We start from the raw sequence: 19,541 nt of genomic DNA, 5'->3' as shown, positions 1-19,541 counted from the left end.
AGTGTTGTCTGAAGATGGTCTTATATAGCCAAAACATGTAACTTATAATAAGGCCTATTTTAATAGTTTTAATAACATCTTATGCACATAACAACCACTGTGTGGATTATAGTGTGAAGCAGTGTTACTGACTGTCGCATTATGGATGGAACATCGACAGACTATAAGTGGAACAACATACCAATTATCTTATTGCTGAATCATGATAGAACGTTCTGTCACATCTGGTTGAAAGGTCTAGGTCATGCCTACTTACTCCAGTCTTCAAACAGAACATACCTGCAACTCCTGTGGGTCCAGGACGAATCTGTTGCACCAAACTGTGAGACTTCTCAGTCAGATGTCGCACCTGGATGCTCAGCTCCTGGCGTTGTCTCTGCAGATCCCCAACAAGCTGCTGCACTCGACGCAACTCTGCCTCAAGAGCCGCTGTCGTACTTGTTGACACTGAGTCAGGAATGAGAGATACAGCAGGTCGCTGCTGAGATCCTCGCCGTGAAGCCTGTAGTTTCTGACGCAGAACTACCAGCTCCTGTTCCAACCTAGCATTCTCTGCCACTGTCTCCTCAAGTTTCTGTTAACACACGTCATATACCTACATACAGGGTGTCCGGATGAAAGGTATCCAAAATAAAAAATTTATATCTTGGAAACTGTCATACATGTATCTGGTTTATGTCATCAGAAAGGAAAACTCTGAAAGTTTTTTTTTTTTGCCTGGCTTATACACAAGCACTGCCACATTATCACCGGGACAGAGAGATGGCTGGGATATGAATTAGCAGAGGTGGACCAATTGCTTGGCCTCCTGAGTCACCAGATTTAACCCCAGTGGATTTCTTCTTGTGGGGTTATGTGAAGAACATTGTCTACCAGGTTAAGATCAATGACCTTCAACACCTGAAAGCCCGCATAACAGACGCTGTGGCTATGGTAACACCAAACATGCTGGATTGTCTGGATATCTGTCACACCACCAAGGGAGCCCACATTTACATTTATTGAGAAAGTCATATACATAGAAAAAAACTTGGATAGTTTCCCTTTGTAATGGTGTAACCCATTAATGTGTATAATAAATTCTTTCTGAGATATGATTTTATTTTGGATACCTTTCATCCAGACATCCTATATAAGAGAGTGTTAGGAGATATCCACATTCAAGGTCTTACACTGCAGTTTGTGAACTTAAGCCACCATCAGAATACATGGAAAACATTAACAGAAAATATTAGACCTATGTCATTTGGGAGATGGATATCACTATGCACTAAGAAATTTCTTGATTTATATCCTTCTCCTAGTACTGACATATGGTTACTTAATGAAGGTCACAATGTCTAGACATGTAACTTGAATAAGGGAATAAATGCATACAGACTGTTTGTGAATCCTCCTGGAATGTGGTCATTTGAAAGAGTATGATAGAAACAGGTGAATAATGTTAATACACATCTTAAGAAAATAAGTTGTGCTCAAACGGGCATCAGGAAGTTGACTCTGAAAGGGCCAAATTGCGAGCTTCTGAGTTAACAACAGCTCATCACAATCATGCAAATACTGCATTGGGACAAAATAACTGCTTCCTGTGTCTTAGGCATTCAGTCAACTGGACAGGAGATAGGACACTTTCTGAACTGAATATAAGGTTGCATTTTGTCAACTTAGCTCTACATTCCATCATTTGTGACCCTCTTTATTTAGATCCAGTTGTTGTAACTGTACCCTCTATTGAGATATCCTCGTACACTATGTTCAGCTGTAAAAAGTTAACTTCAGTGTGATATCATCTTGCTAAAATGATCAGTTACTTTCACACAGGTGTACCACATCAAGAACCTCACCTTGGAGTTGTGTGCTAGAAGCAACCTGATGCGACTGAGTTCCTTCTCTAGGAGGCGCTGCTGTTTGCGGTATCTCTCAGCCTCAGCAGGGCTCGCTCGACTCCCTTGAAGTTTGTGCCTTAAACCACCCAGTGCCTTTTCTAACAGCTCCTAAATAACAACCAAACACATTAGTACACTGATTCTGAATCCTGGGTACTTGAGATATATATAATACACTGGAACATAAGACAAAGAGGCTTAAGTAGCATCTTGATAACTTTCTTTCTTAAACTTGTTTGCACAGAATAAACACAGTTTGTTTAAAATGAATATATCTCTTATCTTCTCATATTTATAACACAGTCTGTGGTAAGAGTGAAAATTGAAATAGGGTACATGAGAAAACCAAGGGATATGCTGACTGAAAAATGTTCAGAAACAATGCATTACAGCCTGCTGCCATATGCAATGCAATATAAATACAAGAAAACATGAAAAACTGGGTTTTCTATTTTATTAAAGCCTTACCACATGCTCTACTCAAATCCCACAAACCTTCAGTTTACACTGCAAAATTAAAAAAATGAAAACATTTCTGCCAGTTTCATTCATTCATTTCTCAGCATTGAGAATACTGAGGTGAGAACCACATTGCTCAAACATGCATTTAAGCCACAGGTGGACAATGTAGACAGTTTCTGTAACATTTTTCATTATTAAATAATACTTTTCAATTTACAATGTAATTATTGTGACAATTTCCCTAAAAATCCTTATTTATGGTATGTGCCTATCTTCCTTTCAAACTGCCATGATGCTTAAACTTTCAAAATCTGACCCATATTAATGGCATTTCTATTTAACTCAAAATGACTCAATTTGTATACCAAAAAAAATCTGCAGACACTTTCTGAATCAGCCCATATACTGCTGATGGATGTTGCTAATTAACCTTTACAGGTTAAAGGACAATTTTTAGTCCTCACTGAAAGTAATGGCCAGAGGCTGAATGGTGACTACAGCTGTCAAAAAACATGGCCGTGTAACATGGCCTGCAGCTTTTCCTAGGCTTATAAACCCAAAGGAATGGTTTTCTTACTAAGATACAACTCTCTAAAAACACTTCCTTCACAACAGGCCCCTTCCTTTATTTTTTTATGCAGCTCAAACAGGACAGAAAATTTCTGACAACTCATATGTAATCACTATATGGTGATGGTTTTATCGCTCTGTACGTGCACTCAGGGAGTAAAATAAAATTCAGTGAGGAATTGTCATGAAATGAAGGAGCAAACTGTTGTCCTCATTGTCACTGTTTTATGAAGGTTACTTCTATGACATGTTTCAACCTCATAGGGCCATAACCAGAAAGAAACTATTATATATAATTCCTGCACTGTGTATTTATTTAGTTCCTGTACAGCATAACAGCTGCAGTCATGAAGGACCCACACTCAAGAAGGGACTACCAAAGGGCTCAGAATGCAACAACATCATAGGAACCAGACCTAAGACAGCAGCTATGTCTAGGAAGTAAGAGAGCATAAAACAAGAGCATTAGGCAGACTCTCAGACTGGAAGTCATGAAGTGAGTAGTCGGGATTTCTATCAAGTTATAGGAAGTGAGTGAATGGATATTGTGGAGGGGTCGGCAACCCCCAGAAATGAAAGAAAAAAGGCCTAAAGCCTACAGTAAAGGAAAAAGATGATAGTGGTACACTTGGGCTGGCTCACACCTTACCAGGTAACTGTCTTAAGAATAGAGTAGCAGCAGCATTTGGAGAGTAATTAGAGCAAGAACCAAGCCAGGGGAAGAAACGTGAGGAAAATCACAGATGTCACAAGGACAGCCCTTGGATAAGAAGGAAATGGTGACACCTGTAGGCTATTAAGGAGGAAACAATGTGGCATGCAGACCCACTGCTAGGCAATATCTGTGAAACTAGCAACTACACAACAGATGCAGCTATGTAGTGTCTCCACCAACAGACACAAATGCAAAAATCCCACGGAAGTAAGAAGATAAAACAACAATAGAAGTGTTGTTTCTTACACAGCCCATGCCAAAATGCCAATGGAGTCAGTGGGGTTAGTGAAGAGTTGGCTGGGGAGTGAGAGAGTGAGACATTGCTGCAGTACAGTCCTTGTTAGCTGCTGCTGTGAGAAGCTGGTAGCTGAGACCTGGGAGAGTTTAGGAACCCCGAGGAAGCAGAACATCTGCCACTGGAAGCCATTACCAAGCAATGGTCATAAAGATGTGACTGTGGACACCAGTGTGTGTGTACATGTATGTATGTATGTATGTACGTATAAAACAGTGTATTGTAAAGTGTAGTCACATGCTGTATCAAAGAGTCCAATAAATCCAAACATCAATGCAAACCCCTATCACTGAACCACATGAAAATACAATAGGGAAGGTACAAGTCTACAATCACCACTTACCTTATCCTGCTGTAGGCTCTGCAGTGTGCCAGATTCCTCTTGCAGGAGGCGATCGAGCCGGTACAACTCCTGAACTTTGGCCTGCAATTAATGTCGCTGACATCAGTCTGTGTGAATACCTTCCTTTTTTAGTAACATACCCAAAAGTTAACACCTCACTTTGGAAACAAACTATACTGTTTCTGTACTTCAGCATCCCATTGCAATTGTTCAAATTAGCGTCCATCGTTTATCTTCCATCAAAATTGCAACACTTTTACATTCTACACTTCAACACTACATGTTTCGGCCTCAAACGGCCATCTTTAGGTGTTTTTATGTTACAGATATTTTACTAAAACTGTGTTAAAAACTGTTATACTGGACTAGTAAAGACAACACCGCACGCTGTGGAGGAAGCACACACAAACCAGGAGCATATGGCAGTCAAAAACTGAAAGTAGACCACGAACGTGAGGGGCAAGCTGCCGAGAAAAACACCTTGACACACTTACGAAAATGACGACACCCTGGGTGAGGTGCAACAGAAATTTTAAAGGATTGTAGTATCTCGTTTTACTTAAGAAGACTACAGCGTCTGATTTTAACACGGATTAAGACAGTGTAGCAGTTTTTAGCATAGTTTTAGTAAAATATCTGTAACATAAAAACACCTGAAGCTGGCCGTTTGAGGCCGAAACATGTAGTGTTGAAGTGTAGAATGTATAAGTGTTGCAATTTTGATGGAAGATAAACAATGGACACTAATTTAAACTATACTGTGTCCGCAGACTGTTTCATAGGCAAGTACAGGGTAAAAATCTAAAAATCGAATTAAGATCAAAAGAAAAGAAATCAGTTGTTCTTTTCAGTCTCAGACTTCAAGAGTTTATACATAACTGGATCTGCGTCCCACAGTGACACATGAAGAACCCAATACATCAGAATTTCTATGGCTGGCAATGCTAGCACATAGCAATTTGTCAATAAAATCTGTCCCTTCCTCTTTGTAACTATAAAGAAAAAGAGCACAAATAATAAAATGATTTTCAGTAAAACCATTCTAATGGCACTGATGAAATTTCAGTAATTTATGAAGGCCATATCCCTAAATAAGAAAACACTGGAATGTGTATTGGGACCCAAATGCGAACTGTCCATTTTGTTGAACCTGGCTTTACCATTTGGATGAATTTCATTGTTGCTCGGTATTCAGTAATGGACAATGGTACCCCAAGTAGCATTAAAATTTCTTTCCAAGGCAATTTAGTGAAGGTTAATCACATATGAGAAAATACTAAGGTAATTTTGTAAAAGGTTAATCATATAAAAAAAAATACGGGGCAACTTCTTTGCAGAGATTTCTTTAAATACAATGATTTCTGAAAACTTAACACTCAAAAGGGGTGTGATATCAGAAGGGATAACTAGTACACCTTAGTGCATGATGAAATAGTGGCTACGTTACAGTCTGTGCTTAATGAAAAATATTTTGCCCAGTAAAGAAAATTCTCATCCTCATTTCATTCTTAAAATTTTTGTACAAATTCTCATCTTAACTTGTCCCAAATGAGAAACTCATTTTACATATGCCCAACTGTTAAACCCCCTTAATACTATTCATGTAGGCTGTAACTCCATACCTTACCATGTTATGTGGCAAAACCGTAAAAAAAACGTCAACTTACACAGGAGAAATTTCAAGCATACAGATTGGGAGCAAGTTAAAGTTCACCTTAAGTGGGCCCCTTGTCACTACGGCATAGCACATCCTGATAACAGACACTATTAGTGGGTCTTTGTGAACACGGTAATAAAACACTGAGTCCTGTAAAAGATGAGGGACTTACTGAGTATCTGGGAGAGCATTATCGCTTCAGCGCCCCTGCTATATGGAGGTAGTCAAGCTTCTGTTTTGTAACAGGTCCAGAATTATTCAAGAGACAGAAATGGAATAATGCAAGATTTGAGGTTCACACATTAGTGCTATCTTCTTGGATGTAATGCTGTGCAAAATTTACTAATATTTTGATGGAATATTTTTCTTCATCTTCTGAGTCGAAAAGTAAGCCAAGTAAGTTCCCATGGCTAATTTTTCTATCTCAAAGATGGAGACAGTATGTTCTTCTGATAAAAAGTAAAATTCTACCAGACTACAAGGCACTGCATCCCAGAAGACAGAACTCTTGATAATAACGTAACTCTAAAATGACAATGCTAATGATAAAATATAGAAATGCTACAAAGACAAATCTAACACCCGAATTTTAAGGATTCAGCACAATGTAACAGTCACAGAATGAAACACTAAAACCCACAGAACAGGTGCAACTGTAAGATTGTACCTAAGGGGATCTCACACTTCATGATATCACAACCCCTAAGTTAATATACAAATATAACTTTATTTTTCCTTCACAACACAACAACTAATGGCCAAAACATGTACTGAGGCAAGCTGGATATTGACCTTGATACTCCTTAGTTGTTGTGTTGTAACGGAAAAATAAAGTTATATATTGTAACACAACAGGATGCATGAAATGAAGATTAATACACAAAGTTATGCAACCCCATTAATTAAAGCCCCTTAGGAATGATGATCGAGGACTCAGCATGTTCACCTATATCAGTGCCTGCTGATTGCAGCTAAATTCTTCGGAACCTTATTGGCTTACCAAAACTATGCATGGATACGATTTACATTTTAAAGAATTTTTAAGAACTTGGTGACCTCATTAAAGCAGACAGCAACCGCCCTAGGGGGTCACAACCCAAACTAGATAGCATAGCACAGCCAAGTCACAAATCAGTAGAGAGTTACAAAATCCAGGCAGTTTGTCTACATATCAAAATTTTAATTTATCAATATATGTTAATTTATTGTCGAATTATGATTTATTAATAAATGTGTGTCTTTCACTATAAGCGAATGGCTCATTAAAGAGTTGACGATCCAAGTACTCTTACTGTCTTAACTTAATTTGAGTACACTCTTGGTATTTACCTGTAGCTGTCTGCGGTCGGGGCTGACTCTGTCCCAGTCTCGTCTTTCCTCAGCCAACAACCTCTGCTCCTGCACTTTCTGATTGAACTCTAACCTTTCCCGAACATTGTGCACATCACCAGGCCCTCCAGTTCGAGAATGTAGTGACACGCCAGAGCCACGGTACAGAGACCCCAACTTCACCATGTTGTCCACTAGATTCACAAGGGGTTTGCCCTTCTCATACTGAAAATATGTGAAACATGACATTCTATAGAAAAATCTGACTTGCTGGAAAAGTGGTATATCACAGCCATGATATAGAGACTTACAGGCCCTACCATGCTGTCCAAGAGGTTTACAGAATACTTACCTTTCACACAGAGAAAACACTTCAAACACATAATTCATGAGATAAATGACTTCATGGAAAAGTGTCTTAGTGAAGCAAGGATCTCAAACTGTGTGAAACATTTCAGATATTCTGGCTCGGGGTTGAAACCGTGTTTCCCTCTTTCCAAGTAACTACATTACTATTAAGACAATCATCAATATCCAACAATTAAAGAGCCCTATCCTTGCTTCTAGCACATTGCTGCAGCTCCTTGGTCTAGAACATGTCACGTATTGAGGGTTTTCCAATTCAGCAAATCTTGTAGTTGTCATCTTCAAGATTAATGACTTTGGGAATGGTTTTGGCAGCTCTTACACAGCTCTCTCCTTAAGTCATAAAGCCTGACTCTGGTAACTGCAAGACTTTCTGGAACACTGTAAAACTCAACAACTGTTGAGGCATAGTCTTGATAGCCAAAGACATATTAAGCTCCAGCCACAAAAATTAAGGACTAGTATGCTCCCCTTTAGTTCCCTCTGGTGGAAATAAAGATCAGCTATGGCTCATTCACACTGCAGCCATGAGTAGCTAATCCATTTTCTGATGGCATTTGTTTTATACAGATATTTCAATAGGAATCATTTCATTGAATTTACTACACAGACTTTCTCATTATCTTCCATAACTGATTTAGTTATAAAAAAAAACATGACTGCTATGAATCCTCAAAAGAAAGATTGTTTCACCAATCAAACCCTGTTCACTGACCTATAACCACTAAACTAACTTCTTTTTTTATCTTCACATTTCAGTTTATATATTCTTCTATTCCATTAACCCAGTCACATCAAGGTTAACAAGGTCATTTCTGGTTTTCAGTGCATGTGTGTGTGTGTGTGTGTGTGGCCGGGGGGGGGGGCACACCTTGATAGATAATTATAACTGCAGATTCTTACGCATTCTGGACAAAATTTAAATTACAATTTCGAAGTTCCTTCCAACAGATGATGATCTTTACCTTAGAAAACATCACACTATGTGCTACGACTTGTTTCCAGGTTTGCCATATGCTCAAAACTGATCTAACCTATCAGAAACAACACGAAAGTGTGGGGGAGCAGCTAGTTCTATGGCAGGGCTTGGTAGTCAAAAGGTCAACTAATTAATAAACCATTTAACAAGTATATTCATTTATCAATTGTAATTACTCAAGTGACAGTTTTAGTTATGTTATTACCTGTTTCTCTAGATCTAGGAGGTGTCTCTTGAGCTCATCCAGTTTCTGCAAGTGTTCCAGTCTTTTGGGCACCTCAAGTTCAGAAAGACGAGCCTACAAGTGTTAACATGAAAATGATCTTAGTTTCCTGCAACACCATAACATAATGTGGTGAGAGGTTACAAAAACAGCGTTTTCAATAGAGAGTAACATGAATACGGACAAATAGCAGCAGACTGATGCAAAATTCCTACTGAGTTTTAAGAACAAAAGGACGAGAGAAATTAATATAACAGTTATTTTATTACATATGAAGAAAATGTATTTCTGTAAAATAAAAAATGAACATGCCTGAAATATATACAATATTAAAACTATCACAAGTTATTAAAGTTCATACATTGAACAAGAGTGTCTTTCTCTACAGTAAAAGTATAAAACAAAATACAAATGTACTGTCTTGTCAATGTGACAGTTCTGTGGTGTTGCAGACATATCTGATGGCAATATTTCTCATACTACAGAATTGTGCACTAATTATGAATATAATATTTTCTTTCAGCATCCATTTCTTCTGTTCATTTGAAGGTTATAAAATGTGCTGGTGCTGCAAAAAATCCAGCTGGAACCCAATAATTTTGCCAGTTATTATGATGGTAATGCGACTAGGAACCGAGAAATATGCAATATGCTTTGGATATCCACATAAAGACTTAACTCTTTTCACAAATCAGATGTTACCATGACATCAAGTTTCCTCTGCTGTAATTCTTATCAAGTTCAATCTTGATTTTTATTATGTAATGTAAAGACACCATACCTTCTGCAGAGGTTATATAGCACCAAATTTTAATAATGAAAGTTATCTGAGTTAGAAAGTCAATAGAATTTTCCATCCAGTGCAGCAATAGAGGTCACATCACCTTTATTATTCTTGCCTTACATGTTTCGGTTTAATTAAAACCATCATCAGAGGCACTTTTCATACAGCAGGAGACACTGTTAATTAAGCTGGTTTGATGTTCACTTTCAGTTGTGTTATTCACAGATGTATGTTTCGTATTATTGTCATAGGTTTTAGTTACGATGGCATTCGTTGTCGTATAAAAACATAAACATGCAGAATAAATTAGTATGCCAACAGGCTATACGCAGCACAGCAATTATCACTTTTCCCACAGTAGATTTCTTATGTTAGGATTAATCACTATTAAACTATTTAAAATTCAATTCAAATTGTCGTAAGTCGTTGTTGGTTGTCAATTCTTCCTGTGGATGGGAGTCGTCAATCCTTGGTGGTGTGTGGGCTTATATGCGTTATGATGTTACGTGTGTGCTGTGTCCTTTGTACTGCCTCTGATGATGGTTTTAATTAAACCGAAACATATAAGGCAAGAATAATAAAAGTGATGTGACCTCTACTGCCGCACTGGATGGAAAATTCTATTAACTTTCTAACTTAATAGTGCAGTGGACCAGAATGAGACAATTCAAAATAACGTATCTGGTTACATGATAGCAGATATTTGTCTGGAGAAACTGCAATAATCAGGAGAAATGTCAGTTAAAGCTTGCTAAGTATGAAACTCAATATATTCCTCGGCTTGCCAAATGGCACAATAATAAGATACTCCTAAATATGAAATAGTTTGAGCTTAATTTGAGACATACACAAGATATAAGTCAACATCGCTTATTCAATACTGGTACATCACAAAACATACAGTAACATCTACAGATACATAAAGAGTGTTGGGCTAATTACAGAAACCTGAACAAACTCATCTACTCCTTCTGTCCCTCTCACTCTCAACACTGTCTCAGTGCTTGAATAAATATAAGATCAGGAAGGTCTCATAATAACCAAATCTATTGAGGAGAGACCTTAAGAAACTGACAGTCACTTAGCTAGTCCTATTAAATGGGTTCCATCAAGAAAGTTTAATGAACTATTGAGGTTTGAAAGTAATATACAAACAAAAAATATGGATCTTTAATTAAAAATTTCACAAAAATTTAATGCAAATTTTAAAGAAGCATTGTTTAAAAATGAAACATGTCACAACAACTGTTCATGTTGTCTTCATGTGACTTAAATGCACATCTGAGCACAGTATATTTCTGAAGTGGTTGACAACAGTGAGTAGCAGTGGTATGCTGTCTGGTTGTTCTGACCTCCTCAGATTTTCTTTCCCCATGTCACAGCCAGTATTTACCTGAATATTTTGTGCTAAGAACAATCCATCTTAAGACTGGAATAGCTCATTTGGTATAGCTATGACCTACAGGCCGGGGTTCAATCCCTGGCAAGGGCAGGAGATTTTTCTCTACTCCACAGCACTGAGACTGGCTCTAGGGCCCACTGTATTTTGATAGACAGAGACAGCATTCGAGTATACTTTATGTCTGATCATTCAGAGCAGCAGTTAATGATACTGACCACTATCTGATGGTAGCAAAGGTTAGAGAAAGACTGGCAGTGACTAAACAAAGAACGCACAGATTTCATATGGAGATGTTCAATCTCAAGAAATTAGATGAGGTAGAGGGTAAAGAGCAGTGCAGTGTTGAAATCTCAAGTAGGTTCGTAGCTTTGGAAAACTTGGATGCTGAGGTGGATATTCATAAAGCTTGGGAAACTATTAGAGAGGATATAAAAATTTCAGACAAAGAGTGTCTATGTTATTATGAACTGAAGAAGCACAAGCCATAGTTTGATGAAGGATGCTAAAAATTATTAGATCAAAGGAAGCAGGCCAAACTTCAGTGGTTACAGAATTCAAGCCAAGTAAATGGAGGTGAAATATTATGTTCCAAGATCCATAAGATCATTAATTCTATTTGAAATAAGGAAGAATTGCCTGATTAGTGGAAGAAGTCTATTATTGTACCAATTCACAAGAAGGGCAATAAAACTGACTGTAGCAATTATCACAGAATATAACTGCTACCAACTTCATACAAAATTTTATTCAATATCCTTCTATCAAGGTTAAGCCCATAAAGAGATGAAATTACTGGGGGATCATCAGTGTGAGTTTTGATGTAACAAATCAACTACGGATCAGATTTTTTGCAGTTGTCAGATACCGAAGAAAAAAATGGGACTACAATTAGNGAAGGAGGAAGCGGTGGAGCCGGAAGAAGCGGTGGAGCCTGGTCAAGCCGGAACCAGCCACGACCTAACAACTTCAACGGAGGCAGCACCAGGTAGGGCAGCCAAAGTGACAAGTGGCAACCACCTTGTGGGCAAGAAGCCTAAAGAGAGGGTGGACGGTTAGATTAGAGAGTACATCAGCTATTCATAGACTTCAAGAAAGCCTATGATTCAATTAGGAGGAAAGTATTGTACAATACTGTCATAGAGTTTGGGGTACCCATAAAACCAGTTAGGCTGACTAAAATGTAGTTGACAGTGTAAATTATTTTATATATCTTGTTATGGCATTTTACTTTTGTTCATAATTTAGTACGTGTCTAAGGAGTTGCTTGCATGTGTCCAATGTTATATGGGGGGCTCAGACTCTTCTGCCCAGAATCACCACTACTAATGCTTCAATCACATGATTAGTGGCCCCCTCTGGATTCAGTAACATAAGATAAACTTCATCTGTTTCCTCCAAGTTGGCTTGGGTGGGAATTTACACTCAGGCCTGAGGACCAGCTTATATGTCAGATGCTGTAGACCTCCAGAGTTCTTCCAGGAGAATACCTAAGCAATATCTACTGATATACCATGAATGATTCCTTCCGCATTTCTTAAATCTCAACACTTACAATCATACTCACATACGGGTTGTTGCTACATTCTTTCTGCAATACATACAATGTCGTAAGTTATTTCATGAATAAACTACTCTTTTGACATTAAAGAAGAGATAAATATTTACATACTTACTACCACACAAATTCACAAGCAATATCATCTCACTTCTAAAGTTAAGACATGATTGTTAGTAATAATAAATAGGTTATATCACAGAAACATAGGGAATACAGCAATGCTGTAAGTGCATCTTCCAGAGTTTTTACACAGACCATAAACAACCTCAACATGCACAAAGTTATGAACAACAATAAACCTGGAAAGACAACATAATTAAAGCTATGTCAGAAAAATCAAGATATTTATTACACAGGAAGAAGTAAAACAGATGACAGAACCCTTGGAAATTCTGAAGGACAATATTTGTTATTATTTCACACAACTGGAAACAGCGAAGTAATATCTGTGGAAGAAAATAGAATATTTTTTATCTCTGTTTGTTTCCTTCAGACAATACTGTAAGTATAACACCCCTTTTATGGAGTTAGTGTGATGCACTATTTCTGACAGAAATGTGTGATTAAGGACTTAACTTTGAACAGACAATACATCACAAATACTTCCCTGGCACAATGTAGACCACTACTTGTGGGACTAAAGGAAAAACTGCCTTCACCCTACACAAATGAGTCAGTATTTCATGATAATTAATGTTGTGTGTTGCCACTCAATCTCCTCCTTTGTCTTGTGAGCCAACAAAAATGCAGAGATGGCCATCCATAAATTATTCACCAAAATTCAAACTTATATAAATCAAAGTTTTAGAAATGCTGGGAAATGCATTGCACTGATCAAAAGAACTGCTAAAAAATTTTAGTGTTAACTGACTGCCCAGCCAATAGTGGCGCTGCTGAAACATACACAGCTGTCAAAGACAAAATGGCAGTCCCCCCCCCCCAGCATAAGGAAAGTCTGTGTTGGGGTACTGGGAGATAAAATCACTAATTCAAGTGCAAAGACATTACCTTATGAAGAACAAGCATCTGGGAGAGACAGTCCACAAAACAATGGTTGGAAAAGTTTCAAAAGATATAGTGTCTTGCATATGAAGGGTGCATTAGGTGATGGGACCCTTCTTGTTTGAAGAGAAGACCACTAACAGTACAAATTATATAAATATGCTTGAATTACATGCAGTCACACAGATGACACACCTTCAACCAAACATTTTCTTTCAAAAAGATGGTGTCCCTCCACACTGGGGCCTTACAGTAAGAAAATCTCTGAATAAAACTTTTCCAAAAGGACTAGGTGGGACACACAAATCCCTTGGCCCCCTTGCTAACCCCACCCCACTACATTTCTTTTTGGAGCTACATAAAGGACCAGGTAACTTGGAGTGTAGTTTTACTCTGCGAACCAACAATGCAATTCCTTCTGAGATGCCCCAGATGGTGTATATCAACATGTAACTGAGTACTATTTGGCCATTCTGTAAGCCATGAATGGTGCTCACATTGAACTTGGTGAGCTGTTCCTTCAGGTGAAACAAACCAATTCTCTGTACCTTGCATAACACTGTTTGTTTGTACTTGAAATGTGGTGAATAAATTGTGGCCATTCTTTATTACAATTCTACAAAATCTGTATAAATGTTTTCGCAAGACCAAATGTATTGAAATGTATTTTACATGGCACAATGTACTGGTAGTTTGTTGAAAACTGGAGTGTAAAAATGAAACACATAATTTCTGCATATTAACACAATAAACAAAATATTTTAAACAAATTTCTTCTTGTTTCTATCTGATTACAAGAGTCTGCTCTAGAATATTCGGAACAACAGTATGGACAGCAATTGGAAAAAACGCACACTTATATCACCTGTTAGGCATTCTGTACACATTCCATAAAAATGTATCATCATACATGTCACAAATGTCTGTCTCATTGAGGTATTGTTTTAAGGCTTCCTAACATTCAATTTAGTATTGGTACTGAAAAGACTTGCTGACTACTTAATGACATAATAAGGACTGTTTACTGACTGGCTGGTAACTAGTATTTTGCCATATATGACTTGAAGTTTCGCACTGACTGAATGCAATTTATATCCAAAATACTGAACTTTTACTGTATAATTACATGGCCAATTGCTCAAGACAATTCCCCCCTCCCCTAAATCTGAAGTGCTTTGAAAGTAATGTATAACAATATAAATGGAAATGTTAATTTCGCTCCCTAATTAAATATCATATCCTGACTACTATAGCTGAAATTCACAAATATTACAGTTTCATGAGAATACAATGCACTATGAAAAATGAATATCTTGTGATTCTTGATGGATTTGTATTTTCTAGCATCCCTGAGTAAATAAAGTAATTTCTAGAATGTCNTATGAAAAATGAATATCTTGTGATTCTTGATGGATTTGTATTTTCTTGAATGTTACATTAACTGCACATGCATGTATACATATATGCACATATGTCTGTCTCACTATCATCAGATTGGTGGGACACATTTTATTTGTATACAGTGTTCAAGAGTTTATCCATCACTGGATAGCGCCTGGTGAATATGAACATTCCAGATACAAAAACAGCGACTCTTTGTAGCACAAAATTGTGATTTTCTGGAAAACATATCTAATGACTTTACTGAAATTACAGTAATTTATGGAGATCATCTTTCTAATTACAATGGCATAAGTGACATATTCAAGAAAGTAATGATACACGCTCAAGATGGCTCAAATGCAAAATGGTAAGAGTAGCTGGACGCGACTGATATCATTTCACCAATTTGAAGTGTTAATTGTCCCAATAAAATTCGTAGGTCACATTTCTCAAAACAAGGCAAAATCCCACTAAAAAGGCAAAGAAGCAAAAACCAAAAGCCCAAATTTGAAATGGTACAAATATATGTTCATGCACTCAAAGTCAAGTGAACAGTCACTATCAAACATGTCACGGTTCGAAACCTGGAATGACAAATTAATTCTTTTATATTATATTGTTATGATTGATTAAATAGTATAGTAAGAAGAAAGCAGTCTTCTGGGATTTGGCACCGTGTATATGTGGTGTTAACCGACGTTTCGGAGGAACGTATCGCCCCCATCTTCAGGGTGAAGAAGTATAGGTAAATCTGCAAGCGACAACACCGTGAGACACGGTCAAGCAGACTAGCAATAGTATAGTCAAGCAATAGTATAGTAGTTTATATTTAAAGTAAATAATTTTTCTGAAATATTTTTTTAGGAAGATGAAAGGCTGTGATCCATCAAGCATATATGAGAAAGTATGTGCAATGTCTTTGCATCAGTTTTTCAGTACCTTCTTGTCAGAACATTTCATGTTGGTATAAATGGATCAGGAAAAGAAGGGTCTATATCAACTCTTCACAAGTATGATGCATTTCTTTATGGATATGCATATAGAACTTGAAATTATTAGTACCATTACAAATGACAACCAAATTACAGTAGTAGCCACCACCACAATGCTGCCAATCTGAAGCAATGCCAATGCTGCCAATCTGTCAACAAGACAAACCTGGGCCTCAATCTCGAAGTGACATGTCTCCATGGCTTTACATACTCCCGCACTCTGGCGTCGCAGCTGGATCAGCAGCAGTACCAACTCCTCATGGGTTCTGCCCAGAAGTTCCCCTGCTGAGACATTGATACCCCATGGTCCACTGCCACCTGCATTGCTGCCACCACCTCCACCGCCACCCCGGTTCTGTTTTTAATGTCACATTACAGTTTCTTCCTGATGCACAATATTACAAACACATTTATGATATGTACAGATAATTTTAGTTTCTTAAAACTAACAGGAAACAGAAGAATTCCAACTTCCCACTTTCAAGAATGATGTTATATTTCATTCAGTTTCTATTAATAACACTTCAGGAGATATTTAAACCTTGAATTATCAGTGTCTGGAAATAGCCATATTCTTCTTCTTTCCACACTTTATGTTTTGAAATTGGGTCCTCCTCTTCGATTAGAGTAGGGGTCTGACTGCTACTGCTACTGCACTGCACTGTACTGTTCTGCCCTCCTCTAAGAACAAGCCTTTGCATGACATGGATTTCATATCCATGGTGTAATCAGAACATAGCTTATCTTTAAATAAGGCATTACTGTATGCTATATTCTAAACCACAAGTATGTGCTCAGACATTTCCATCACTATCTTCTTTCACATACGAGTACATATCAAGTAGTTTTCGACCGGACATGCAAACTTTCTGCACGCCTCATTTGTATTGCTGACTATCTGTGGAAGCTGAAAGTCTCTACGTTAAATGGAACATTAAAATGAGTCTAACGTTCTGGTTACTTGATGCACTGAAATTAGAATGCACACCATAACTTGCCCTGTCAGGATGTTTCATTCCAAACAATAGTGTATCTAGTTTCACATACATCACATCATAATTTCAATGAGCTAGAAGGTAAATTTACAATTCCCATCACTGCCATGTCATCTGTGATGAAAAGACCTCTACAAATATTATGTCAGAGTGACATCCATGCCAAGCTCCATAAAATAAATTCCACCACCTCAAAAATCTACAGAAGAAGGATTAAAAGACACGTACTTGCAGCGTTACTGGCAGGAATAAGCACAAAACACTCACCCTCTTCCCCTGTCCATCAACAGTGTCAGATCGCTCCATGTTCCCTGGACTGTTTGGGCTGCCTGGTACAGAAGGATGGCTCATGCGGCCAGGGGAAGGGCTAGTCTTCCTGGCCAGACTGTTGGGTGCACTGTGGTCCTGTGGGCTGTCCTCTGATGTCAGAGTGATGGTAGGAGGAGGAGTGTCTTTGACCTGTTGCTGTAATGACATTGCCGACACGGCCCTGGGCGGCAGGGGATCACGCCCGATCACTGAGCCGGACCCCGAAGCTGCAACACAAGATATGGCCATTACACATAGAAACATATAATGGCGGTTCCTTTCTTGTTCCATATTTTATGGCGGTGCCAGTATTTGGGCTAAACAGTGTTCAATGATAGGATGATTGATGAAACAGAATGGATTTGGAAGAAACTGGTTGTGGCATAATCGAGTTACCATTCTGGTATTTGCCTGGCCACCTCCAAAACACAAGTCCACAACGTTACACTGAACCATCCTGTTCAGTAAGGAAGTGTTTCTTCTTGCTTTATTTAAGGACTATTTCTCGAATGTGCAGTTTATACAGCGTCGAATGCGAGAAATAGTGAATGATAAACTGAGAATGCTATCGTAAGCCTGCGTCCTTTTACAGGTTTCTGTTTCAGAATTTGCCTAGAAATCCTTGTGAAGAACACTGTTTCTGGCATTGAGAGTCGAACCTATAACCTCTCAAATTCAAGACTGGAAGGCTAATCACTCAACCCCTGACGTCCCATGAAAACATATGAGTGGTGCAGGAAAACTTAACCATCCTCTTGTATAACAATTTAACTTCATCTGCGCTCTAATGACTAATACTTTTGGAACAAAGGAAAAACAAACAAATAGACTCCATGGCCTCTAGTCCGCAAGCGAACTATACGGACCGAGCGACCGCCACTTTTCGGTGAAGTTAGTGCGAACTTTAGCGGATAGAGGGTGTCGCGTGGTCAGTACAACGAATCCCCACAGCCGTTAATTTCGGTTTTCTAGACCGGAGTCGCTATTTCCTTGAAATATCTCCTCAGTTATCCTCACGGGGCTGAGTGGACACCGTTCCCGACCCACTACTTCTCAGAAAATCTGTTAGCGCCGGAAATCGAAGCCGGGACCACTGGGTCTGCAGCCAGGAACTCCGACCACATTGACAGTCGTACTAACGCAGTACTTTTAGAAATCCATATCTCAAACAGTATATGCACTGGCCTGTCTTCAACATACTCACTGAGCAGGTTAGTGTACCGGTAACAACCTAGACTTTAATTCAAGAGGCACACATTCGAATACCGGCCACTCTACCCACTAGCATGACAATTATTTTCGCATCTTTATTCAGTCCCTCCAAACGAATATTGCAAACGACCACGACCGCCTCCTTCCATATCTTCACATAGTCACTAGTCACACCATCTGTGAGTGTCAGTTAGTTTCTTCAGTTGAAACAGCACTGTTAAATAAATCATGAACGTCGTGGCCACAGACAGCCACAACTATTTTAGACTGAAATATGCACCAACATAATTTGGCATTCTCTGTAGAATTATCATACCTGAGCGGTAACAGGGCTTTAAACTTCTGCACAGGTGATCTGTGCACAGAACTAAAAACAGCACAGCTCTGGTGCAGAATGTGCGCTTACACTTGAGTCTGTGCGATGCACATGTTACTAGTAAGCGTGGTGTTAAGAAACTTAACTTGGCAGAGCGGAATGCATTATTTGGTTGCATTTAGCATATACTCATACGTTTCGAACAAGAGCTATAGACCTTAAACACAATTATGTCACGTGCCCAGTTATGACCTAGTACTGAGACTTCTTAAATTTTCTTCACTGTCTCTACAGCCTTCTTGGACCCTGACCTCTGATTTTCAGTTTCATGATCATTTTACAAGCGGTAGGACTCCTTGGACGAGTGATAAGCTCGTCGCAAGGCCTCTACCTAAACACAGACACAGAATTAACACATAAACATACCAAACTTCGATGCCTTGTGTGGGATTCGAACACACGATCCCGGCTTCTGAGCGAGCGAAGACAGTACATGCCTTACACCGCTCAGCTCCCGTGACCAGCGAGACTTCTTAATAAAATCTACAAATATAAATTATGTATTGTCTATCTAAAACAAGAGGATACACCATGCCTACAGTAAACATTTTTTTTGGGGGGGGGGAAGTCCCGTGTGCTTAACAAGCTCTCTGCTGTGGAGGTTTCTACTTCCCGCCGTCTGTTCGTAGTAGGATGTACTACCATTTCCATTACTGCGTAACAATCTATGTTACTGATTGAGGATCACGCGTCCTCAGAGATG

At 38.5% G+C, this 19,541-nt stretch overlaps 1 protein-coding gene across 1 annotated transcript in view; it reads right to left on the bottom strand.

The window, feature by feature from the left end:
• The window catches only part of LOC111871195, a 206,130-nt gene that overhangs the window by 29,438 nt on the left and 157,151 nt on the right, over window positions 1–19,541 (bottom strand). Inside the window, exons 8-14 of the mRNA XM_033754152.1 lie at window positions 17,209–17,477; window positions 16,113–16,301; window positions 8,808–8,900; window positions 7,258–7,482; window positions 4,272–4,352; window positions 1,845–1,994; window positions 280–574 (exon numbers count right to left, since the gene is read on the bottom strand). Of these exons, the coding sequence (XP_033610043.1) occupies window positions 280–574; window positions 1,845–1,994; window positions 4,272–4,352; window positions 7,258–7,482; window positions 8,808–8,900; window positions 16,113–16,301; window positions 17,209–17,477 (1,302 nt within the window). The remainder of the gene's footprint in view (window positions 1–279; window positions 575–1,844; window positions 1,995–4,271; window positions 4,353–7,257; window positions 7,483–8,807; window positions 8,901–16,112; window positions 16,302–17,208; window positions 17,478–19,541) is intronic.

This window comes from Cryptotermes secundus, unplaced genomic scaffold, assembly GCF_002891405.2.
Source record: "Cryptotermes secundus unplaced genomic scaffold, Csec_1.0 scaffold573, whole genome shotgun sequence".
NCBI lineage: Eukaryota > Metazoa > Arthropoda > Insecta > Blattodea > Kalotermitidae > Cryptotermes > Cryptotermes secundus.
Note: the sequence above shows the minus strand (reverse complement) of the source record. Positions and strands in the feature narration are given on the sequence as shown.